Raw genomic sequence first — 24,760 nt, 5'->3', positions numbered from 1 at the left:
AGGAGTAAACAGAAGGTTTGGTTCTGATCCACTCCGCCTCCATTTACTTTGTGACTGCATGGGGCCCACACAGAGTCCACCCTCATCACCTGACAGATGTTTGGAAGCATTCCTGAAGAACTTGAGGGTTGAACACACAATCATAATTATGGCCAAAACACTGACTTTAAGTATTTTAATTAAATGTAAAAATGTTCCTCCACATAAGTTCAATGTAAAGGGTCGAATTTAATGCATCATATTTAGTCAGTGTGTTTAAATTAAATAACTAGATGTGTGATTTATGACAGGAGTCAGGATAACCTACTTTAATGCATTATTTTTATGTATAATAATTATAAGCACTTGAATAAACACATTATGTTCATTAGGTTCTCCTCAACTTTATATGTAAAGTGACATAAACACACACAAGGTTTATGTAAACATCTGCATGAATTTACATTAAGCAGAACAAGTTATTTAATTCATTCACATCGACTCAACATGATAGCCTTACTGCCTGCAACACTGCTGCTTGCTTTCTTTACTGTGCAGGTATACGGCCGAGGACACGCTGACAATCAATAGCGCTCGGGGTTAATTCCATCCTGATTGGCTGGACCTCTGCGAGCCTCACTGTCAGAGGTCAGAGTTCAGGCTGAGTGAACTTTGAAGCAAACAAGGTCAGATCAATAAGAGAAAATATCACTTTTCCCCCCAAATCAACTTTTATCCAATATAAAAGATTTAATTTCAAAAACAGAACGCACAATTAATTTCATAGCTCGTACTCAGCAACTGGGTGAGAGAAGCGTCTGCCGTCACCCTCAGAGACGTCTGCGTCCTCTGTGCAGTGGAGAGTTTACCTGTTTGTTTACACCCTTCACTCAGAGACGGAGCATCCTCCACAGCTGCAGGTGTGACTTCATGTGAAGTGACACTGCAGTGAAGAGCTGGAGGGGAGAGCCCGGTTTGAGAATGAGCGATGGTGGTTCACCTTACGTAATCAGGCCTCTAGTGCTGCATTCAGGGCCTAATGTTTCAGACGGGGTATTCAGGCACAGGAACTGTATATGACACCTTCATAAACAGTATGTGAGGAAATGAGCAGACATTTTTCCTATTTCTTACAAACAGGCAAACATGTTCACACCTGCAGGCTGTAAAGCAAAATTCAGTCATTACTCGCCTCCATTTCTGGATCTTTGCAGCAAAACAGGGTTGCAGCATTCTCCTAAACAACTGAAGCAGCTGTGGTGAAAACAAAACAACGACAGACAAAACAACAGAAAACGGCTCCACAGAGCCTCGGGATCTCCAAACTGATTTGAAATGACATTGACACACTTATATAAGCTGAAATCTTCACTGTAGCTGCCGAGCTAAAAGCGTTAGCGCACATCCCGTCTGAAGAGGATGCACGAGCTCATCAGTCCATCAAGGGTGCAAATAACATCTTTTCAAATCAGTTTGGAATCTGAGGGCTTCCGGAGACATTTTATGGATTTTTTTTGGGTTGTTGATTTACTTTTTAAAACGAGTCTCCATCTACTTCAGTTGTCGAGGAGAATGCTGCGACTCTGTTTTGCCGTGCAGCTCAAGAAATGTTTCGTGGACGATGAAACTTGACGCTTCGTCAGCAGGAGGTTGACTAGATAATTTTCTTTTTTGGGTGAACCTTTTCTTTCAGTTTCCTGCTTCCTAAACTCAAACACTTTACCCCCACTCATACCATTCCCAGCAGGTGTGAGAAGATGACCTACTGGTCTTGTTTCTCTTCAAAGAACCCAATTATTTTTTTGTCCCTGGGAAACAAATGTATTGAAGAAGGTGTAAAGGGTGAGCTCGTCAGAAAGAGACAGAAACACACTGTGAGGGGCAGTAATGGCTGTGAGAGGATATAGAGGGAGATTTTGATTACTTGACTGCATCACCCTGATTTTGTTTTCAGATTAAATCCAGTTTACAGTAAACTCTAAATCAGAGAGATGAGTGAGGCACATCCACATCCTGACCACACCACTTCACACACAGAGAGAGAGAGAGAGAGACTGGTGATGCAACCACAATGAAAGATTCAGAAAATGGCAGAAACACCATGACAAAATGTATAAATGCTCATGCTTTATTCAGCTGTACTGCACTCTACAGCAGCAATAAGTGTTTTCGCTGCCTCATACTGTATAATGGCTGCCATATCGTCCACAGGGGGTTGATCGGATTGTTAATGAATACCAGTTTGTCAGTTGCAACTTAACTTAAAACATGTGTTGAGGGTTCTGGTTTGAATAGTTTGGAAACATAACTTCCACAAAAGCATCCTCTGAATATATTTCAACTAATTCTCTTGAGACTGAACCCAAAAAATCAGGTGATGTCACTCGACATATTTGATTTGGCTCAGACCAGAGCCAGAGCTATGTGACGAAGCTTTGTCAGCGTTGTAATTCTGACTAGCTGTCAATAAAGGTCGACAAAGGTCCAATTGTTTGACTTGCTATTTTTCTTTGTTTGGGCTGATTTTCTAATCGCAGGGGGTTCAGATCACCTGTGCACAGGTGGGGAGACTGACTCCTGATTTGAGGAGTGGCAGCAGCTTGGGGTATTTCCCTCCCAGCCAATCAGGGTGTGACAACACCCTGTTTGTGAAGGCTTAAGAGAGGTGGGAAACGGCACACCGGGGGCTCTCACCCTCAAACTGAATCTCTCCCTGAATTACCAAGAACCTCATCCCTCCTTAGATTGTCAGCCAGCACTCTGGTCTATTTGGGCCCCATTTTGTTTCTGGGCTGCCCACATCTTTAGTGAGGAAACTTAAACCTTAACCTTTAAAACCCAAGCCCCTTTACACCCTCGGTTTACTATTTTATTTCCCCACGGCCTGTAGAAGAGGCATTTATTTGTTGTACCCAAAAGAGGCATTTGTTCATTTATGGGTTTATTGTCCTAGTAGTGGACATTGGGCATTCCCCTCGTTATGTTTTTTGTTTTATATTTTTATGTAGGTTGGGCTGGCCTGTAGGCAATTTACAGCCAGTGCCGCCACAGTACAGTGGCTGCTGCGGCTCAAAGTATCTGTGTGCAGGGCGCTGGTCAGGGGCGGAGATCTAATATCAACATTGGAGCGGACGACCACATGACATTTTCTCAAGAGCAATTCCTGAGTAGGATACCTAAAGCAGTGCTGTAGCCACTAGCTACGATAGTTACCTGTAATTCAGTCCAAAGTAAATAAAGACTGGTAACAATTATAAATGTGTGTATTCAGTAGAAGTGTCCAACATGTCTTTTGTTTGAACTACTTACTGGAGGTCAGCCACTAAGAACAGACTCAGATTCTCACACACGCGCTGTACGCATACCTGCATCAATTAAGGCAAAGACATGCTGAGAATGCTTCAACTCTGTTATCCAAAGGCTTCATGACTCCAGTTCAGTTCACCTACAGACATGAGAAACAAGCAGGGGGGGGTCTGGAGGAAAATAGGCATCTTCCATCTGTTGTTTCAGTTTTTAACACAATAGGTGAGAAAGAACCTCGTTCACAACGCCTCGACTTTCCAAAGATTTACTCCGATTCCCAGAACCAGACGTGTGCATATGGACTCATCTCGAGGAGAATGAGCCAAGAACACACAGCGTCTGTGTACAGAGGAGAACCGGGCTGACTTATATAACATGGTGTAGTTGGTTATCTGTACTGGATGTTTGGTTTGCTGTTCCTAGAGTACAAACTGATTCAGATTAGTGTGAGCGGCGTCAGGCTTCCTTTTAATGCTCACATGAACAAATGATGCTGAACTCACACAATATCCGCTGTAAACAACAGGAAGAGAAATGTAAAACTCTCATCTGGTTACATAGTTAAAGGAGCACATTGTACAGTTCTTTGCCTGCCATCAGAGGTACAAAAGTACAGAGTATAAAATAAATCACTAAAATCACACACAAAAGGTATGTGTAACAGGAACGTGCACAGTCGAGCTTCAGTAACAAATAAAGCAGTTTCAACTGAGTGTGTCAACTATGGGTCAGGTTGGGTCTGGAACTGATTTAGAGATACAGTAAATGCAGGTAATGGATCAGATCTGGACTGGTTTGCTGAACAGGACCAGGTAGAATCTCAAAACTACGAATACAGGTGTCAAATTCACGTGATTGGCAGTCGCTTGTTGCAGGATTTTCTGGATTCAAGACATAACGATATTTTTTTTCATATATAGATTATCAAACACAGAGTTGGATCATTCAAAAGTAAACCAGCAGGAAATAAGAAAATACAAAAATGTGATTCTACTTTTTGTTAACATGAAGTTACTGGTGCAGAGAAGAGAAGTTTGTCAGGAAGGAAGAGAAATGTTAAAGGAAGCATGTTAAGGAGATTCAGCCAGCAGAAAAAAAATCATTTTTCATTTCACTGACTTTCATCTCAGGCAGCTGCACACACACACACACTTTCAGTTAGACAGACATATGCATCCATCCACTCAAGCCTGCAGAGTCTGGCTCAGAAGCACAGACGCTCTCACACACATTCAACATACCTGTGAGGGTACACAGAAATCTGGCATTAGATGTGACTCACGGGGAAACGCTTGATCCAACATCTGACATCTGGGGCTCTCTGCTGTAATGGCTGCCTTATACACCAAAAAACTAGACGTCATGATGGCAAGACAAGTCCAGTTCAGTGAGTGGAAAACTATTTTAACATTCTCTTTAATTCTTACGTGGTTTTGTTCACTTTGGGTCCAGTTGAACCCCGAGTAGGAGTACAACTGTGAATGCACACGTGAGGCTGGATCAATAAAGCTTTGCAGCATGTGCAGAGGGCTACTACAGATGGTGAGAGTGTGATAGCGCCAGAGGTGCCTGAGCTCATTAAGAAACAGGACCATACTCCGGTGCAGAGCAGGGAGAGGGGAGAGGGGAGCAGTGAAGGGAGGGAGGAGGGGAGGGGAGGGGAGGAGGGGAGGATGCAGAGCCTGGACGGAGATTTTTCACCTGAGTGTCACTGAGATCTGATGAATCTCCACCGCTGGAAGAAAAAAAAAAAGAAACATTATAAATCCTTCCTTTGTGTGCGTCTGGACGGCACCACAAGATCTGTGTTACATTAGTGAAAATAAATGGTAGCATGTAAATGATAACCTCAGAGGTGGTTCAGAGGCGGCGGGCTGCTGCTCCACACAGGAAACAGGCTGGACTGTGGCGCCATCTCCCTGTCACTACCGCTTATTCCTCTGCTGCATTTAATTGAAAGGAATTTGTTCTGGCGATGGATATGCAAAGATTTATAGACATGAGATCAACCACGATGGCTTCTTGATGCCAATGTTCTGTGCCAACATGCAGAATTACTTAAATATGACTTTAAGATGATAGCTGTGAAGGGTTTCCTGCATAGTTGGAGTCAGGGCAGAGTTGAAGAGCCACTGAAAAGATCATAAAGATGATCATAAAACTCTGCACTGGACCTATTTAATGGAAGCAAAAATACTTCACTGTTTTAATGTGCACAAAAAATGTAAGCTGATCAGATTTTCTGACTTTTTATTACAGCAGTGTTCAGGGAGAGACTTCAGTCACATCAGAAGTGATGACATGACCCTCCGACTCTCACTGGAAGGCCAGTTTAACTCTAATACATGAATCTGGACCCATCGACAAATTAATTTCACAATACAGATGACAATACAGTGTAAACTGAAAGGAAAAGTTCACCCAAAAAGGAAAATTCAGTCATTATCTCCTCCCCCCTCATGCTGATTGAAAGTCGGGTGAATTTTCATAGTACGCAAAACATTTCTGGAGCTTCACATAAAACAGCATCGCTTCATTCTCCTAAACTGAAAATAGATGGAGACTTGTTTTAAAACATAAAAAAAATGGAAGAAAAAATATAAAATGGCTCCATAAAGCTTGGTGGATGTAATCCAAGTCTCCAGAAGCCCCAAGATTAGCAGCTACAGTGAAGATTTCGGGTTAAAAAGGATGTAAATAATGTCTTTCCAAGTCAGTTTGGGATCCCAGGGCTTCCACAGACTTGGATTACGCTAGCTGAGTTGTATGTGTTTTTATTCCAAGTTATTTTTACATTTTAAAACAAGTCCCCATCTACTTCAGCTGTTCAGGAGAATGCTGCAACACTGTTTTGCTGTGAAGCTCCAGAAATATTTTGTGGACTACAAAACTTCACCTGACTTTCCATATTAGGCACGAGGGTGAGCAGATGACTGACTTTTCATTTTTGAAACGTTTCCCATCTGTAGAAACAGAGCTTCTGATTTAAAACACTAACTTTTCTCTTCCTCAATGACACAACTTCTACCAAAAACTGTTTATTTACAGCTCATTAGAAAACTACAATTTGTAAATAGTGCACTTTCCTATTGTTGCACAATTTAAAAGCCGCAGTTTGAGTTACAACACGAGTTCAAGCTTCATTCCTTCTGGATGAGATCACTGCTGTAACAAGGCACGAGGGGGAAACTGCTGCGCTGCACTGGAACGCTTGCACGGACCGGCTGCAGGACAAAAACACAAACATGTTTTTTTTGTTTTCAATTCATTTCCTTTAATCACTTCTTGGAGTTTATTTTGTAACATGTGTTTTCCTGAAGACAAAGCGTTTCTCCGTGTGATTCAGATCCTTCAAAGAAAAAACTAAAAACTTGACGTGACAATGAACCATTACTCTGTGTTTAGATCACGTCCGGTTTTCTGAAGCGGCTGCCAAACCAGTGACGTCACCAGCCTTGTTGTGTAGATATGTACACAAACACAGCAACACAGTGCGAGTATGAGCCCATAAAAACTACCACAACTTGACAGACGCTGGCAGGAAACACAGAAAATCTCCTTTTGTACACTCGTGCAGTCCCAGAGGCCTGCGGCTGCACATTCTCTGTGTGTAAAACTGTCACTTTCTGAGCTCAGATGATTGGAACATTGGCCTTAAAGACGCCGGGATGAATCCACTTAATAATTTTCTGAATGCAACGTCCTGCCAAAGCCAGCCTGTCATTATGCAATCTATCAATAATCTGGAGTAAATTAGCAGTGGCAGCTCTCTGACGGTTCATGAGGTCAAAACTGAACAAACAAAATAAAAAAAAATCAAACAACAGAATGACGACAGACTAGTCGTCATCAGTTTTGCTTTTCTTCTTCTTTTTCTTCTTCTTTGCTGAGCCCTCCACGACGTCACCGTACAAAATGTCTAATGGTTCAGATTTCACGATCACCTGCTCCACCTTCACCCTCACACTGGGCTCCACGCCCTCCTCCACCTCCTCTCGCTCTCTGTCCTTCTTTTTCTTCTTCTTCTTCCTCCTCTCCTCAGAGACGTCGGCCTCCTGGAAGGGGAGCGCCATCATCATGTCGTCCTGTATTTCAGTTACAGGCTCCTCTTTCACTTTCACCAACTCCTCTTCTCGCTCCGTCTTTATTCGCTTTTCTTTCTTTTTCTTCTTCTTTTTCCTCCCTTCCTCCTCCTCCCCTTCCTGCTGCCATGTTTCTTCTGCGAATCGTTTGACCACCAGAGGACGGAGAGTTGTAGACGATGGCCCGAAGGCAGCTCCATCCATCTCACTCTCGGCCACGTAGGTCAGTGTGGGAGTCTTACTGCCGAAGGGGTGGAATCTCTGTTTCAGCCCCGGCGGTATGGAGGGTGCTGGAGCAGCGGGGATGACCTGAGGGGCCTGGTTGGTGCTGCTGTCTCCATAGTTCTCACACACGTTTAGCAGGCCTGAGAAAGTGGGGCCGAACACCACGCCATCTGACGACTGCTTGTCACCGGTGAGCAGGCAGAGCTCTGAGGCACCGTGGGTGGACCCCAGGATGCTGTAGATCTGCTGGCCACTACCAGTCTGGGCTCCGCCTGCAGCTGCAGGAACCTTCATGGTCTGGAGACCTGAGAGGGGCACCTTGATGCCACTGAAGCTGGAGGGAGGGAGGAGACGTGGGGTCATTCACAGAAAGCATGTCAGGAAAAGTTTACTTAACACCAGAAGTTTACACCAAACTACGTCATGTTATCAGACTGCTATTCAATGTGGGGGAGCTTTCTGAAAGTTCAGCATGAAGCCCGTCTCCAGCGCCACCTGCTGGCCCAAACAGACACAAAGTGCTCCACTGTCACTGCAACCAACAGTTATTGTCATTGGTGATCAATCTGCTGATTATTTTAACGTCGGATTGCAACGGTATGACATTTTCACAATACGATATCCATCTCAGAAAAGATCACAGTGTCACGCTATTAAAATAATATTATCAATTACAATGACTCTAAAAGGAATAAAGATGAAGGGATTTTTTGATTAAACAACTTGTTTTAATTTCACTAAATATTATATCCTGTTAGATATGACACTTAACATAAGCATGAAATATATTTATTTTTAATAACACTAATATGATAGAATTTAATAGCGTGCATAAGAAAACGTACACAGTACACCTTGAGACTGCAGTTAGGCTGCAACCCTATTTTTACAATTAATTATTTAGTTTATAAAATGTCAAAAAATTGGGGAAATGCTCATCACGATTGCCCCGAGCCAAAAATGACGTCTTCAAAGTGCTTCTTCTGTCCATCAAATAGTCTAAAACACAAAGACTCTTCATTCATTAACTGTCATACGTGACAGAGATAAGCAGCAAATCCTCACAGTTGAGAAGCTGGAACCAGCAAATGTTCGACTTTTTCTTGCTTTAAAGACGACTGAAGTTACTCAACTGGTCGCTGCAGCTCTAACTGTCACTTAACTCATGTTGAGTGTGTCTTAGCTCTGCCACACAAATCACTACAGAGACTGTTCGGGGTAAAACTGTGTAACTTTAAAAAGAGGAAATGTCACAGACTTCCCTTGCAAACATAAAGTTGCATTCATGACGAGACATTCATTTCTTATTCGAAAAGTCAGTAATATGAGCTCACACAGCCTTACTTGTTCTGGTATAACCACTGCTGCGTAACTGACATGAGTCCACTACTGTTATGCTTCCTTTTAACTTTTACCATTGTTCTGTCATTGTGACTTTCAGCTACGTTGTCTCCGGTCTGTAAACGTTAAATCGGCTAACTTCAATTTATTGGCACAATTTATGCAGCATGTAAATTTGGCGGAAACATAAAGCAGAGATCCAGTTTTTGTGATGTGAATCTTTGCAAGGACATCAAAACATGTATTATGTAGAAGCAGTAAAATGTTTAGTAGATTCTCAAAAACTGGCTGTAAAGAATATCTGATGCAAAAGAGAAGACTGTACTCACCATTCTGGGTTGAAGCTGGCAGGAGCTTTAATGAGCCATAACTCGCTGTGGTTGTTCTTCAGACTCTCTGTGAGAGTGCTGCTGCAGGGTTTGTGGCTGAAGGACACAAAGTCAGCGGGACACTGGTACCTGGTGCTCTTCTTATCTGTGGATCCAAACAACACGCCTTCAGCATTTCATCAATAAACTATCACAGCATGTCAGAAATACACAGAACAGCCCAGAGGAAGAACAACCGAATAAAACTTGTGGTAAGATTTTAATATTATCTCTCCTTGGCTCAAATACTGGATGATACACACACACACACACAGCCGAGTCTTTGACAAAATCAGTGCATCATTTAGTTATACACTTTTACTCAAATATGTCTTGGTTTATAACATAATACAATACTTTCTTCTGTTTCAATAAGTTAAAGTGTAAAAATACATGTGTTACACGTGAAGAAAAACAATAAGAAGAAGAATTGCTTGCATTGTATTTCTGAGTGAAACTGGCTTCATGAAGCTGGTTTAACTCAACTATCAGTGTATTAGCAGACCAACACCAGCTCTGAGCAACACTGTGTGAACTTACCGCTTTCCTTCTGCTTTGCAGGTGATTTCTGAGTCGGAGTGTCTGCTTCATCTTCGCTCGATGAAGATGACACGTCTCTCGGCATGTTGACGTTTAAAAATACCCCAAAAGTGCTCAAATTAAAAGTGTTCTCCCGCAAAACGCATGGCTACTACGGGGGACGCACATGTGATGACGCCAAATGAACTGCGACCTTTCATTGCTTCACTTCCGTGTCCGTTTGGGTTGTAGTTCCAAAACCGGACACAGCGAGCAGCTTTGCGTTGACGCCACCGGGCGAGAAACTCGAACGCCCACAATGCACCTCGAAAGGTTACGTAACGTTCCAGCGTCCGTCTGGGAAGAAGTTGACAGCAGTGAAGAGCAGGCCGAAGTGGGTAAACAAAACAAACATATGAAAAAAAGAGCGACGACAACTTAAAAGTTTGATCTGATTTTATATGTGTAGGATGTTTAACACAGTTCTTCGGCGGTCTGACAGCCGTTAGAGCAGGAAGAGCTTCGTAAAGACGGGGCGTGCACCTGTCAAACATAAATAGGTTAACGAGCTAACGTGTGTTAGCACGTTAGCAAACTAGCTGGCTCGTTGAACCCGCTCAGGTTAGCTAGCTCGTCAGCCAGCCATGTCGTCCCCTTCCTCCTCCAGGCGCCAGTGGTGCTACCTGTGCGACCTGCCAAAGATGCCCTGGACTGTGGTGTGGGACTTCAGCGAGGTGGTCTGCCGAGGCTGCGTCAACTACGAGGGAGCGAATCAGATTGAATTCCTGATAGCGAGCGCCCGACAGCTGAAACGGACTCACGGGATGCAGGATGGCAACGTCAGGTCACCTGGTCCCTCTCCCAACAAACACGGCACATCTGGCAGAGGAGAGGCGGCGGCGGACGGAGGCAGGCCGCACAGCGACCGCTTCGAAAGGGGAGGAAGAGGGGAAAGTACCGGGTCAGCTATTCGCGTTCCGCCGAACGGACTGCACCGTGACGGGCAGCCACCTCAAGAGGTGAACCGCCAGAGCCCCAGCGGCAGCCGGAGACCCATGCTGGCTGCTGCCATCCCTCCTAGTCTAGTGACTCAAAGTATAGCGGGGATCCCCCATGGGCTGCTTGCAGGCATGCCGGCGGGTCTTACTGCTAGGACAGCCCCCATGAGTAGCTCCATGATCTTCCCTGGCCCGGTGCTGGCCGAGATTAACCGCAGACAGCTAGGGATAGGGATGGGGATAGCCCCCTTCATCACTCCGGAGCTGGAGCGAGAGCTCAGTTCGTCGCAGAACCAGCCCAAGACACAGTCACAGATCCACACTGCTGTGGCTGGCAGCAGCGCCAGCAAGAGTTCAGGTCTCCCCTCTTCATCCTCGTCCATGGCTGGAGGCGTGAGCCAGACGAGCCCCAAGCCTGCCTCATCTCCAGCCAGGCAGCCGCGCCCCCTAACCTCCAGATCCGGAGGGGAGCCCCTGGGATCCAGCACCTCAGCGGAGGGGGCCACCACTGCTGCAGCGTTACCTCACAGTGGAGCCTCTGAGCTGGGATCAGCATCTGCCAGCAACGCCCATTCAACGGGAAACACTCTGTCCTGCACCTTGTGTCATGAGAGGCTAGAAGACACACACTTTGTTCAGTGTCCATCAGTGCCAGGACACAGGTTTGTGTGTTTGCTTCTCTTTTGTCTTGCTATGGTGGTGCTATGTAGTGTTGGCTAGAGTAAAGAGATTCTTTCTTTATGTTTCAATAAATTTGTTTTCTTTTAGTTCAACAAAGTAAGTAATTTAAGCCTTCACTTCAGACTCCAGTCATTTGCTCTTAGTATATTTTAAAAACTAAAAATGCAATAAGTTACTTTTTTTTATTTTTATTTGAGTAGTTATAAACAAACGCCTCACTGGAAGTTATAATGACTCATCTTCTCTACCTCCACCACATCTAGGTTCTGCTTCCCCTGCACCAGAGTGTACATCCAGGGCCGGCGGGGTGACGGAGAGGTGTACTGTCCGAGCGGAGAGCGCTGTCCGCTGGATAACTCTCCCAACAGTCCCCCTTGGGCCTTCATGCAGGGAGAAGTCTCCACCATACTGGGCACCGGTGGAGCAGGAGCTCCATCGGCTGCTGCATCAGGAGCTGGGACCGGACCCGGGCCGGGGGCTGCAGGTGCGTCCGGAGCTGGGAGTGGATCTTCCAGTGGAGGTGGAGGTGGAGACGTCACCGTCAAGAAAGAGAGGGAGACGTGATGGTGACTTCATGGAAACCAGGACCCAACACAGCAACAGGCAGGTCCACAGACAGCTGATCACCTGTAGTCTGAAGTGTGGCAGCACTTTTTATAAGAAGGCACCTTAGTTTACTCTTTACATTTTCCAAACTTCACTGCTTCAGGTTCTGAATGTGGATGTTTGTGAACACTCGTCTCTTACAAAAGTTATTTATGGCTTTTCTCTTCTTATACTATCAAAACATTTTTATCATCCAGGCTTCAGGATATTGTAATAACAAATATGAATAAACAAAGTTTTTCTTTTATTCTGCATAATTTCACATTGTTAATTTGTTTGCTTTTTGTTGCCACAGAGTTGTATCACACACCAGAAGGAGATGTCTGCACTGGACCGCTGAGAGATCCAGAAGAGAAGTGACACACAGTTCAGTAAACCTCCAGTGCACAGGTCTTAACTCCACCTACTCACCACCCGATTCTATCAACGCTATCAGACCTCGCTTGATATCACCTGAGTAAAGTTTCAGAGACTCCCTTCACACATTGTCATTATTACTTTTCTATTTTTTTTTTACACCAAGTTTGACTTTGCCCACTTTTAAGTTAAATCCTATAGTTGCATTACATCAGTCACATTAAATTCCTCAGTGCATCCTGTGCATTGTGAGCTCGACCTCACCAGCTGTGGAAAACAAACCTGTCTCCATCTCCATCCAGCACATAGCACAGATATTTGTGAAATAATGGCACAACTTCCCAACACAGACTGATGTATCAGACCGTACACATTAACATGACCTTCATCACGTAGTGTTGGATTCAGATATTCAGGGCCAATCAGCAGCTGAACACTGGCTACTTTTTGTAGAGTTAACAATAGTTGTGACAGCTGAAACCCAGATTAGCACTGCCAGCTAGCTCCTGTTAGCAGCTGGAAATAAATGGGCTGAAGCAACACGTGGAGGACAACAGTTTCCAACAAGTTCATGTCACTTTCCTACAAACAAAGACTCACAACACCATTACAATCATTTGAAAAATGCTGTAATCCATAAAAAGTATATGCACCTTAATATTAAAAAAAGACTGTGCCAACAGGACCACCAAAATGTCTCTATGGCCACAAGTGTATTAATATGTAATTTGCAATAATGATATTTGCTAATGTTAGCTTGTTAGCAGACCTGATATGAGGATATGTGTTGTTTTAAATGACCCTGCTCACACTCACAGGAAGTAGCCACAGTTCACTGTTGTTTGTAACAGTACACCTAACGTTGTGTTTGCACAGAGAGCACTACAGCTTGTTTTGACAAATCCTGCAAAACACAGATGTTGAAATAGTGAAACAGTAGCCATGGATACCTGCATCTTCGTCATGTTGATGAACAGACTGTTGGCCAGCAGGATGCTGCAGGAGGTCAGATAGTTAGAACTGAGCTGCCTCGGACAAAATGACATATATATATATATATATTTGTGCTTTTACAAATGCAATTAATTAAAAACTGACATGAAACTGACAGTTATGATGACAAACTGTACCTTAAATTTAAAATACAGATTGTTTTATTGTTTTGTGACTGAATTCACGTCCTGGCTAGATCGATTAGTTGTCAACTATGAAATTAATCGCCAAACATTTTGACAATTGATGAATCGGTTTGAGTTATTTCTTATGTTCTGGTTTCTTTCGTCCTCTGTGACAGTAAACTGAATCTCTTCGAGTTGTGGACAAAACAAGACATTAGCGGACGTCATCCTGGGCTTTGGGAAACACTGATATTTTGTAGACCAAACAACTCGTCGGTTAATCGAGTAAACGATCGACAGATTAATCTAAATGAAAACTGTTAGTTGCAGCCCTCGTCCTGGCACACAATCACATTTTTTTCAGCCAACATGAGTTGAGGACAGAATGCCAGTAGTGACAATTCTCTGAGCTGAAATAAAGTTGACTTTGACTCAGAGAAAAGAAAATGTTTGCTGTGTAGAAACGAGTTAATCTGTCAAAGCGTCGACCAGCCACAGACACTCTGTGTTTGACTGTATTTAAATGTTGCTTTCATACAAGATCCAGCCCAGCCTACGCTTTACCCCGAATGTATATGAAAAGATATCTATTGATAGGCCTAGGACTATATTTTATACTAGAATGTTAAATGTTATATACTCTATAGATCTATAATAGTACGTACGTGCAATCCTTCGTCATAGTATATGCAACAGTTTGGAATATGTCATAAAAAAACGATTGCGCATCATTTCTCAAACCTTTTTGTTTTTTAAAGCGAGAATCCACCAAAAAGCAGAACTGTTCTTCTGAAACCCTGAAAGGTTTAATATTATTTATGAATTTGTATCTCACAAAACTAGAGACAAGACAACCTTCATATCATGTGACGCTTTTTAAAAGTGTATTTTTTTGTTTCGAAGTGACCAGAAAATAATCTTGACTTTAAAAAAAACAACCTCACTGTCTGAGGGGATGCGCAGGGAATTCATTTTACTAAACTGAACAATCCAACGAATGAGTTTTTTGGTGCATTCTCTCTTTTCGTGCCGTGTGTACTCATCAGTACTGAAGCACAGACAAACCAAAGGTAATTTTATGCCCAAACTGATGTTTTTGGATGTAAATGTTTTATGGAAAAAAATATAAATTGCTATATTTCTTGGCCAGGTCTCAGTTGGTTCTCTTCATCAAGCCGTTACAGTTTACAGGCCCGTGTGGTCTCCTGTACTTCTGGGATGTGACATATAAAGGTCTGCTTATTCAGGCCTTCTATACAGATCAGGTCTGCTGAAGAGAAATATCTTTGAAGAAGTGGAATTTGAGTTGAATATGCACTGATATATCATGCAATCCCTCGTTAAGTGCCTTTTTAAAATGTTTACCGTCTGTCCGTGTGTCTGGGAACCTCAGGGGAAGTCGGAGTGCAATGGCTTTTTTATTGTCTAGTCGATGATTAACCTGAATCTGTTTCCCTTCAATCGCCGTCAGACGGCTCTTTTGCTTTTATCTGAAGCCTTTGTAAAGTCAGCCGGCCATTCATTGTTTGAGTAAGGTCTCTCCTCACATCTTTCTCTCTCTGTGTTGAGTTTCTTTTCATTCATGTGTCATTTTTAGATCTGTTGGTTTTATTGCAGCTTCATGTACAAAATAGAAATAAATGGGATGGAAACTTGTAATTGTTGTTCTTTTTCTTGAGTTTGACCACTGAGATTTAATCAAGTTTATGAGGAAATCTCAGTGTAATGTGTCTAATTAGGTTAGGTTTTATATTGATTATTATAAAAACTGAATGAATCCGTCGTAGCATTTTGCTAGCCGTGTAAAAGCAGTGTGTAATAGTTTCAAATATCCATACTGAATATTTGAAACTATTTCAATAAACCCTTTTCGATACTGATGCTGACTGTTTCTCACACACTTCATAATAACTATCATTAATACATTGATTAATACATTATTTTTATTTAATTCCACTTTAGTTGCAAGTTTTTTACTGTCAACAATCAATAAACTGATGTTTATACAAACTTGAAGACTGTTTCATCTTCTACAGGAACTCTTCTCTGTCTATTAGTGGCCACCAGATGGCGCTCTTTACCTCAGTCTGACTGATGGCGCAGTCAGGATTATATTCTTCATCATCTGTAATCAGATTACAGCCTGCAGAGTCTGAACAAGTCGTTCACACTTTAAAACTTCAGCAGTCTCAACTGCAGGAGAAAATCTTTTATTTCTCAGAAGCGGCTGATGAACTCACTGATGAAGCTGCTCACTTGTATCATGAAGAAGAGGAGAGGGAGGATGAGGAGGAAGAGGAGGAGGATGATGATGATGATGGGGAGGAGGAGGGGGGAGTCTCCTTCCTCCTCCCCACCGTCCTGGCAGGCCGATGTGTCGCTTCCTCCATTAGTGTCCGCTCATTACAGCCATTGTTAAACCAATTATAGAGGTGTTAATGGACGGTGGAGCGCCTATTGGAGTGAAAAGCGGCCCGCAGAGAGAGGATATGGCTAAATGTGTGTTGGGGAGAAAGATGGGACCTTAAAGGAACATTACACCAATCAAAGATGCGTATTAAGACGCAGGCTGGAGGCTCGGTGCGTCATGGCCACGATACAGAGCTCATCACCAGCGAGTGTGTGAAATGAGACAATAAAGCAGCTTCAAGAAGCATCCAGCTTATATTTAGTATGACTGTCAGTATAAACAGATGTCGAGGAAGGAAACCAAGAAACACAACATCATTTATTTCCTGGTTTACTGGAGATGAGTGTAGAGGAGACACTCAGCTGAGCACCAAGCCAAAGAAAATCTGAATTTTGGAGTTTCCTCTTCCAAAGCAACATAAATGACACGTAAAGGCAGAAAAATACATTTCAAATAATCAAAGTTACTGATGGAAGGAAAAGTAAATCCCTGATCCTGACTGCAGACACGTGAGGTGTCTTTATTAACCCTCTTTAATTTATACAAATGAAACTCTCTGAAGGAGGTTTGGGGTGAAGACCTCTCGGTTCCTAGTAATCAGTGTTGTATAAAGTACCCGGACTGTGAGTCATTCTTGAGTAAAAGTAACGATATCGTGGTGAAATATTACTTTGGTAAGTCTTAAAGTATCTGATATTAGATGCACTTTAAGTTTCCAAACTGATTTTCTGGCAATACTACAAGTTCATTATATTTATATTTAGGTTTGATTTTTTATTTTCTGATTAATAGAAACTGTTTTTTAAATCAGACTGTTGATAAAATAAAGTAATTATACTTCCGCTCTGATGTGTGTCATTTGTAAACTAACTCCAGTAACTAAAGATATCAGATAAAGGTTTTGCAGTAAGAAGTTAAATATTTACCTTCAGAATGAAAATGGAAATACTCAGGTAAAGTACCTCAAGTGCAGCAGTTGAGTAAATGCACTTAGTTACCTTCATCACCGCTTTTGGAGGCTCTTCTGCTGTTAGAGAGGCAGTGGTGGAAGGTAACTAAGTACTTTTACTCAAGTACTATTCGTATGCTGACTTTCACTTTCACCACATTAATATTTCAACACGAGATCCTGACTTTAGTTTGACTCTGAGGTAGTTGTTGGGATCATTGCTGCAGACAGGATGAATGAGATGTACCTGTTAACACTCAGGTGGCTGTTTGTGTTGATCAGAAGCTGGAGGTCAGAGATGACGTCATTTATTAATACAGCCATATGAGCGTCCAGATGAAAACGCTCCACTCAGCCAGGCTTAATTATATCATTACAGACCGGAGGTGTGAGCTCACTCCACGTGTTAATCGACCTGACAGCAGTTTGCAAACAGGCGATAATCGCCGAGTGTTCACAGCTGACGGAGTCTGACTGCTGATGTGTGCTGCAGCTGGAGTATCAAGATGAGGATCATGATGGCTGCCTCATCATGTCAGGGGAAATATTAAGAAAAGGGGAACAGGTAAGTCTCCTGAGGCCGCGCAGCCATCAGGTGGATCCGTCACGTGTTCCTCTTAGCCCGGTGCTGATTCTGCTCTTTTATCCTCCATATTTCTCAGCTTGTGCTGCTCAGACCTTCCTGTTATTTCTTTTTTTTTTCTCACAGTCTAATCCCGTCGACCTCCCGCCTGCGCATCAATTACATCTCCATTGACTGGCCATTAGGCTGAGGCATTGACATTCACGGGCCTCCGTCTGCTCTGAGGCCGATGTGTATTCCACCACACAGGACTCCGGCCTCATGCATCACACCGGGATTACATTATTTATTGTCTTTCTCCGCGGCGGCGGGTCTCGATGCCTCTGTGGAGGAAAGAAGAAGTTCTCAGGCGAGCGGGCCCATTTTACGCACAGAGTTTACATTTACGCACGAGCAAACTTTAAATTTAGAAACTCACCGCGTAATTGTTCCTGCGGAGCTTTATCAGTGTGGGGTGTTGCTGTTCAGGCCAGATGTTTCTCTGATGTCCTGATAGTCTGATAACCTTCAAATATTTTCCTAACAACTGATTTGTTCATGCCAATCAGGAGAATATTTGACTATCAGAGCCCAGAATCTGAAATCAGTTCGGCGGTTACCACAATTAAGCGCTCGGAGAATGTGTTAAATGGTTCATGCCCCCCAGAGAAGTGATAGCCGAGGGAATTAACGACGTTCACGCCCTTCAACACACACTCACACACACACACACACACACACACACACACACTCACAAAACTGTCTCGTCGCCCCAATAAAAGCAGTTTTCACTAAAATTAATTATCCTCTTGGTCATTTTTTGAACGAATTTTAATGTGGTTTCTAAAACGAGACATTTTAAAGACGCTTGGATTTGCAGCAGTTGTTTTGGGTCGAACTGAACCACCGGATCACATTTGAGTCCAAATCCTTTCATCTATTTTTAGAACAAACTCATTCTTTCATGACCTGTTTTAATAATTAACTTGTGACCACATCAACACGTCTCCCGTATGAACTTCACTGCTGTATGAGAAGAAATCCACTCAGCTGTGACACTGAAGGATTATGGGACAGTCTTCTTCGTCCGGGTGGCCCCGTTGTAGCCGCCGGGCCAATATACAGCACGCCAGGGGGCCACATCGGCCTTTTTGCGGGGCCCTTCCTGGATCCTGACTCGGTATTCAAATGTCAGGATCGGGGCGGGACCCGCCGGCACCTTATAAGCGGAGGACGCGCAGGTTTCTTCACTGTATCTGCGCGCTGCACCTCCGCCTGCCGCACGCTGCGTCCCGGGCTGAAAAACACGGGCCAGGAGAAGAAGAAGAAGAAGAAGAAGAAGAAGTGAACATCTGCTGAGCCATAACAAGATTAAGGTTATGAAACAATGGATGACTGACAAATAAGAAATATTGACTTTACTTTTCCCAGGAGCAGCGTCGCATCACTCTGGGGGTTTTTTTCCACCACACATTTGATATTTTCTCCTTCATTCTTGGCGAAAAAAGGAGACAACTCTCTGTTTGGATCTTTCCAGAAAACTTCCACCATTACGAGGGATTTTAATATTTATTTTTGATACCAAGAAGTCCGGTGATAGAAAAGTCTTTCTCCTCCAAAGACTTGTGTTGGGGATGTTGAGCTCTGTGAAGATGGAAGCCCATGATCTACCAGAGTGGAATACTTTCTACAGCGAGGCCAGTGAGGTAAAGACCCGAGCACACACCTCAAATAATAATACACTCATCTAACTCCTTTATTGTCCTCCTGCGGGCAGCAGCGGGTGAGTCTCAGGGCTGCTTGGAAGTGAAAAAGAGCAGACAGAATTTTTTATTGACGCGCATTTCCAGCACTAAACTCTGAACGAATAACGGCTGAAATCCTGCGATAAAATACAAAATAATATTATAAAGATTTAACTTTAAAATCCTCATCTGCCACGTGAACAATTAAAGAGTCCGATAAGAATTAAAATAACTTTAATGTGATGGAGTATTAATGCGCGTTGAGACAGAAATATAACAACACCAGCAGGAGATTAATACTTTTTTAAAAAGGCACCAAAATAATTAATATATTATTCTTTCGTAGAAATAGAATATTATTAAAATATGAGGCCTTTTTTTAAATCAGGCCTTTAAAACAAAAGAAGGGGGAAAAAATAGCGAGTTTTATTCTGACAAGCCACAAAATCATTATTTCGATTATTCATTTATAATTTACTGATAATTTGAGAAACTAATTATTCTTCTATAAATATTCAGGCTCTGACCGTTGAAAGTTATTCGCTCATCAACAGTCTTGTCCTCCTTTGTGCTCCCGCAGCCGCTCAAGTGTCGCGACAATTCAGGTGTAAATGTAACAAGACTTTTCTTCTCGCTAATTGAATTAGGCTTAATTCCATCAGCAGCTTCGTTCTCACCTCAGCTCGACCTGATCAAATTACCGAGAAGAAGAAAGAGTCTGATAATATTTAACCAGCGGTCATTAAACGGCCCGAGACATCTTCTCCTCTCTTCTCCCCCCGAGGACTCTGTTTCTCCTTTAATTAATATTTTACCTCAAAAAAGCCACAAAGATTACACACTAATCATTTCTTAAATAAAACAAATTACTTATCTTTGAGAAACACAAGACAAATGAAAGCAGGAATGAATCTAACTCCTCCAGCTTGAACTTAGACAGTGGACATTTGGTTTACTTGTTTTTTCCACGGAAGCGGGAGGAGGCCGTCTGAACCGAGAGGCACCATGACGCGCTTTTTACGCATTTTCAGGTTAACATCGCTGTGTGAAATCCATGTCCTCTCCGCGCACTGAGAGCTTCATTGTGCATTGATAAGGAGTCACTTTTAAAACGGAGGCTGAAACCACTTCACTCTCACATTCAAACATCTTTTTTAGAGCAGCAGTTTCATGTAATATCAGTTTAAATCTACAGATTGTTCATGTTTTTTTTTTTAAATGTTCAAAATAAAAGATTAGTTAATTATATTTAATGATTACAATTAAATGATCCGTCCTCTGCCACTGCAGTGTGTGCTTGTGAATGACCAGATGTTGTTGTGCTCCTCTTTTCCTCCAGATGTATTCCTCTCCCAGCACCATGAACTCTGGTCTGGGCTCCATGGGCTCCATGGGCACCATCAACAGCTACATCAACTTGAATCCAGCCACCGCCTCCCCTGCAGGCATGAACATGGCGTACCCGAGCTCCAGCCTCAGCGGTTCCCCTCTGGCCTCCATGGGCTCCGGGCCCGGCCACATGTCCCTCTCCCCGGTGGCCTCGTCCCTCAGCTCGGCCCCTCTGTCCCAGCTGGGTCCCGCTGCTCCGGGCTCCCTCAGCTCCCTGCCCCACTACCAGAGCATGGGCCAGTCCATGAGCCAGCTGGGGTACGCCAACACTGCTTCCCTGAGCCGGGCCGGACCCAAGGATATTCCTCCAAAGCCCTACAGACGCTCCCTGACCCACGCCAAGCCGCCATACTCCTACATCTCCCTCATCACCATGGCGATCCAGCAGAGTGGCAGCAAGATGCTCACCCTGAACGAGATCTACCAGTGGATCATGGACCTGTTCCCCTACTACCGTGAGAACCAGCAGCGCTGGCAGAACTCCATCCGCCACTCGCTCTCCTTCAACGACTGCTTCGTGAAGGTGGCTCGCTCACCAGACAAGCCGGGCAAAGGCTCCTACTGGACTCTGCACCCGCAGTCAGGCAACATGTTCGAGAACGGCTGCTACCTGAGGCGCCAGAAACGCTTCAAGATCGAGGACAAGATGGCCAAGAAAGGAGCCAAGAGCCAGGAGGGCTCAGGGAAAGGAGGCCACGGTGGAGATCACCTGTCGGAGGATCACAGCCCCACAGGAGGCTCAGAGGGAGCCGACTCCGCCCACTCAGACAACTCCCACCCGGGCTCCTCCGACGACCAGCCGCATTCCCGAAACTCCCTGGTTCCACTAGACTGCCCTCCGCTGTCCTCCTCACACCTCCACAGCCCGCCTGTCTCTCTGCCACCTTCCTCCTCCACCTCCTCCTCCATCCCGCAATCCTCCCTGTCCCTCTCCGCCACCTCCTCCTCCTCCTCCAACCTCCTCCACTCCCAGTCTTTAGTGGGTAGCGCCCACCTCCTGCCCAGCACCATGCAGCACCACATGGACCTACAGAGTGATGCTCTCAAGTCCCTGGACCCCCACTACAACTTCAACCACCCCTTCTCCATCACCAACCTCATGTCCAACGAGCAGAAGATGGACCTCAAGTCCTACCAGGACCAGGTGATGGCCTACAACAGCTACACCGGCAGCTCTCCTGTGGGAGCCAAGCAGATCTACGACAGCCCGGGGCCGACCAGCATGGACTCAGGCGCTTACTACCAAACTCTGTACAGCCGCTCGGTGCTCAACGCCTCCTAATATGGACGCTCACACACAAACACACACACCCACACACACACACACACACACCTGTCTGTAGAGGTGAGCCAAGATGGAGACTTCTCTTCCTCTCTGCCCTTTTCTAAAATGGACACCCAAGCTCTCTTTATCTTCCTCTTTCTCTCTCTCTCTCCCTCTCTGGCTCTCGTCCAGCGGCCTTGGAAGAGACTCACATCTAAAATGGCTGCCGTGTTTGAGGGGCAAAAGAACAGTTTTTTTTTCTTTTGGAGCATGGAGACCGGTTGGTTACATGGAGGACAGAAAAGTGAAGCTGGATGGTTGGAAGTCTTAACTGATGAAGACATCTGACCGGCCGCAGGAGAACTGCACGTGGTGAAATTGGCTCTGTACAAAATGTAAATAGAGGTAATGTGGGGGGAAAAGGATATTTGCATTTATTTATGAAGGGAATAAATTTTAATATATCTTGTATAGCGCTCTGTTGACCAGTTACAACCCCAATGTGAGTTTTTTTTTTTTTTTTTTTAAATCCAAAGATGGAGGAGAGAAGGAGGCGAGTTTCAGGTTACTGCTTCAGGCAGGTGTTACTGCGGTAGGAGACATATTTTTCTGTGCGTTACAGCATTTCACACTACGTCCATCATTTCTGTCAGATCAGGCATCCGTCTATGTAAATGTAGCTCATGAAGTCTGTACTTTCAAACGTTGTTTTTTTTTTAGGTTTATATGAAGAAAAAAAAAGCCATTTTGTCCTCGCTGGAGGAGACAGAAGTTTAAATAAATCTTCTGCAGCCACGAGGAAAGAGGCAAAGTAACTGTGGTAAAAACTAAAAAAACATGTCTTGTTTATGTTTTTCATTTCCCACATTCATTTTCTGTAGTTACCTTTACGAGAGCGTTCAAACCGAACGCGTCTCGACAGACTGTAACACTTTGAATAGCAGCTGGTGAGGTGCACGGGGGAGTTCAGTCAGTTACTAAAACAGTGGAGGGGAGGAGAGATGCACTATGGGAGGATTTACATACAGTACTTTGCACTATGGAGCTCCCACTGGCCAGGTGGGCTGATAGTGCGTGTGTTACAACAATGCTTAGAGCGGCCCCCCTCACACTGTCAATGCATCAGCTCAATGGGATCACAATGTCAAAGGGTGTCAACTGAAAAAGTGCCTTTTCTTCAAATGACTGCTGATCTGATCAGAGATCAATGTATCGACGATCTACTGAAGGATTATTCTGATAACGACAGAGGACGCAGAAGTTTCAGGTCACGTCATGTCCTCTGTGGAGCGTGTTTTAGTTTCAGAGAGAAATGTCTTTTATTTAAGCTACGTTGCTTTTCAGACTTTGAAAGTGTGCTGATATAATATATTGTTTTTTTTGTTGTTGTTGTTGTTTCTGTTGGTCTAAATGTGATTAAAATGATTCATGTTTCATTTTTCTTATTAAAAAGGCAAAAAATGTGGGGAGAAACGTTGCATTTGTTTTTTCTTTTCCAGTCGATGTTAATGCAGGAAGTGTCTGTTGTCAGTGTGGACACGAGTCAGACACTGAACGTTATCTCGGTGTACGTGTAGTAAAATCATTATTTTATGTCAGTCTGTTGTTTGTAGAAAATACATAAAAACATTAAAAAGACATCCGCCCTTTCTGGATTTTACATTTAAAGATTACAAAAGGCTTTAAAGAAACAGTTCACCCAAAACTGAAATTCAGTCATGATCTATTCACCCTCACGCTGCTGATGGAAAGTCAGGTCCACGAAACATTTCTGGAGCTTCACAGCAAAACACTATTGCAGCGGTCTCCTAAACAACTGAAGTAGATGGGGACTTATTTAAAATGTAAAACAAGCTCCATACAGCTCGTCCGGCATAATCCAAGTCTCCTGAAGTCCTGAAATCCCAGATGGATTTGGCTAAAAGTGTTGGCGCTCACCTCATCTGAAGTGGGAGCATGGGCTCCCATCTACCCATCTACTTCAGTCGTTAAGCAGAATGCTGCAACGCTGTTTTGCTGTGAAGCTCCAGAAATGTTTTGTGGACAACAAGATGTCACCTGACTTCCACCAGCATGAGGCTGAGTAGATGACAAATGGTCATTTTTGCAAGATTTAGTTGTTTTCTAGACATAATTTGCAGCAAGTAGTTTTTAAAAGTTGGTGTGTGAAACCCACCCTGCAACAGCAAATTATTCTTGTTGAAATCAGACAGATATAAGTTTGTAGATTGTGCAGGACATCATGCCTCGTCCCGGTCAATCAATCAATCAGGACTCTTTTTTTCACCTGGCTGGCGAGGCGGTGCTGCAGGAATAGCGGCGTCTTGTTGAAACAGCTCCTGACCAAATGACTGTGGTGTGTGACATGTAGGACTGGTAGACTAAACACGGCTGGATCACACTGAGAGCCTCAAAGCAGACCTCTGCACAGGCCATCAGCACACACACACACACACACACACACACACAGACATACACAGGGCGAGACCCGTACCGCTCCAAAAACGACTGACCAGCCTCTGACCCTGCACTAGAAAAACTATCAGCAAGTCAACAAAACAAAAACAGGGAGAAAGTAAGAGCTGAACATTTTTTGCTCTTTAATCTTTAGTGTGTGTGTGTGTGTGTGTGTGTGTGTGTGTGTGTGTGTGTGCTCGGCCTCTGCAGCTCCTCCTGACCAATCAGATCGCTTTCTGTTTGTCCCAAACAAACTGTAAACGTGAAACACTTCCTGAGTTTTCATGGGAAGACAATGTAAAGTATGGAAACCTGCTGAATCACTGTTGTGTAATATCAGGAGAAGAAGACGGATTATTAATGCAGGTGAAAATGTTGTAAATGCTAACATGCTAACTCGGCTC

At 43.8% G+C, this 24,760-nt stretch overlaps 3 protein-coding genes across 3 annotated transcripts; 2 read left to right on the top strand and 1 right to left on the bottom strand.

The window, feature by feature from the left end:
• Window positions 1-5,527: 5,527 nt before the first annotated feature.
• On the bottom strand, window positions 5,528-10,033 carry polr1g (RNA polymerase I subunit G). The gene is made up of 3 exons (XM_084351241.1): window positions 9,842-10,033; window positions 9,263-9,407; window positions 5,528-7,926 (listed from the first exon to the last, which is right to left on the bottom strand). Exons 1-3 carry the CDS (start codon window positions 9,924-9,926, stop codon window positions 7,125-7,127), a joined length of 1,032 nt encoding a protein of 343 aa, XP_084207367.1. The 5' UTR covers window positions 9,927-10,033; the 3' UTR covers window positions 5,528-7,124.
• Window positions 10,034-10,165: 132 nt separating this feature from the next.
• Window positions 10,166-15,239, top strand: irf2bp1 (interferon regulatory factor 2 binding protein 1). The gene is made up of 3 exons (XM_084351238.1): window positions 10,166-11,480; window positions 11,763-12,102; window positions 12,401-15,239. The coding sequence occupies exons 1-2, from the start codon at window positions 10,465-10,467 to the stop codon at window positions 12,061-12,063; spliced, it is 1,317 nt and encodes a 438-aa protein (XP_084207364.1). The 5' UTR covers window positions 10,166-10,464; the 3' UTR covers window positions 12,064-12,102; window positions 12,401-15,239.
• Window positions 15,240-18,777: 3,538 nt separating this feature from the next.
• foxa3 (forkhead box A3) lies at window positions 18,778-23,475 on the top strand. The gene is made up of 2 exons (XM_084351237.1): window positions 18,778-19,207; window positions 20,586-23,475. Exons 1-2 carry the CDS (start codon window positions 19,136-19,138, stop codon window positions 21,915-21,917), a joined length of 1,404 nt encoding a protein of 467 aa, XP_084207363.1. The 5' UTR covers window positions 18,778-19,135; the 3' UTR covers window positions 21,918-23,475.
• Window positions 23,476-24,760: the final 1,285 nt, after the last annotated feature.

This window comes from Pagrus pagrus, assembly GCF_965226575.1.
Source record: "Pagrus pagrus genome assembly, chromosome: 4".
Classification (NCBI taxonomy): Eukaryota; Metazoa; Chordata; class Actinopteri; order Spariformes; family Sparidae; genus Pagrus; species Pagrus pagrus.
The sequence above is the reverse complement of the archived record's forward strand: the minus strand, read 5'-3'. Positions and strand labels throughout refer to the sequence as shown.

Excerpts from the sequence above, each read along its gene's own strand:
- polr1g (XM_084351241.1), bottom strand. The coding sequence starts at position 9,926 with ATGCCGAGAGACGTGTCATCTTCATCGAGCGAAGATGAAGCAGACACT. Across the intron at positions 9,408-9,841 it reads TGCAAAGCAGAAGGAAAGCG|ATAAGAAGAGCACCAGGTAC; the intron begins GTAAGTTCACAC and ends TTGGATCCACAG. Across the intron at positions 7,927-9,262 it reads GCCAGCTTCAACCCAGAATG|CTTCAGTGGCATCAAGGTGC; the intron begins GTGAGTACAGTC and ends CCCTCCCTCCAG.
- irf2bp1 (XM_084351238.1), top strand. The coding sequence starts at position 10,465 with ATGTCGTCCCCTTCCTCCTCCAGGCGCCAGTGGTGCTACCTGTGCGAC. Across the intron at positions 11,481-11,762 it reads CCATCAGTGCCAGGACACAG|GTTCTGCTTCCCCTGCACCA; the intron begins GTTTGTGTGTTT and ends CACCACATCTAG.
- foxa3 (XM_084351237.1), top strand. The coding sequence starts at position 19,136 with ATGTTGAGCTCTGTGAAGATGGAAGCCCATGATCTACCAGAGTGGAAT. Across the intron at positions 19,208-20,585 it reads TCTACAGCGAGGCCAGTGAG|ATGTATTCCTCTCCCAGCAC; the intron begins GTAAAGACCCGA and ends CTTTTCCTCCAG.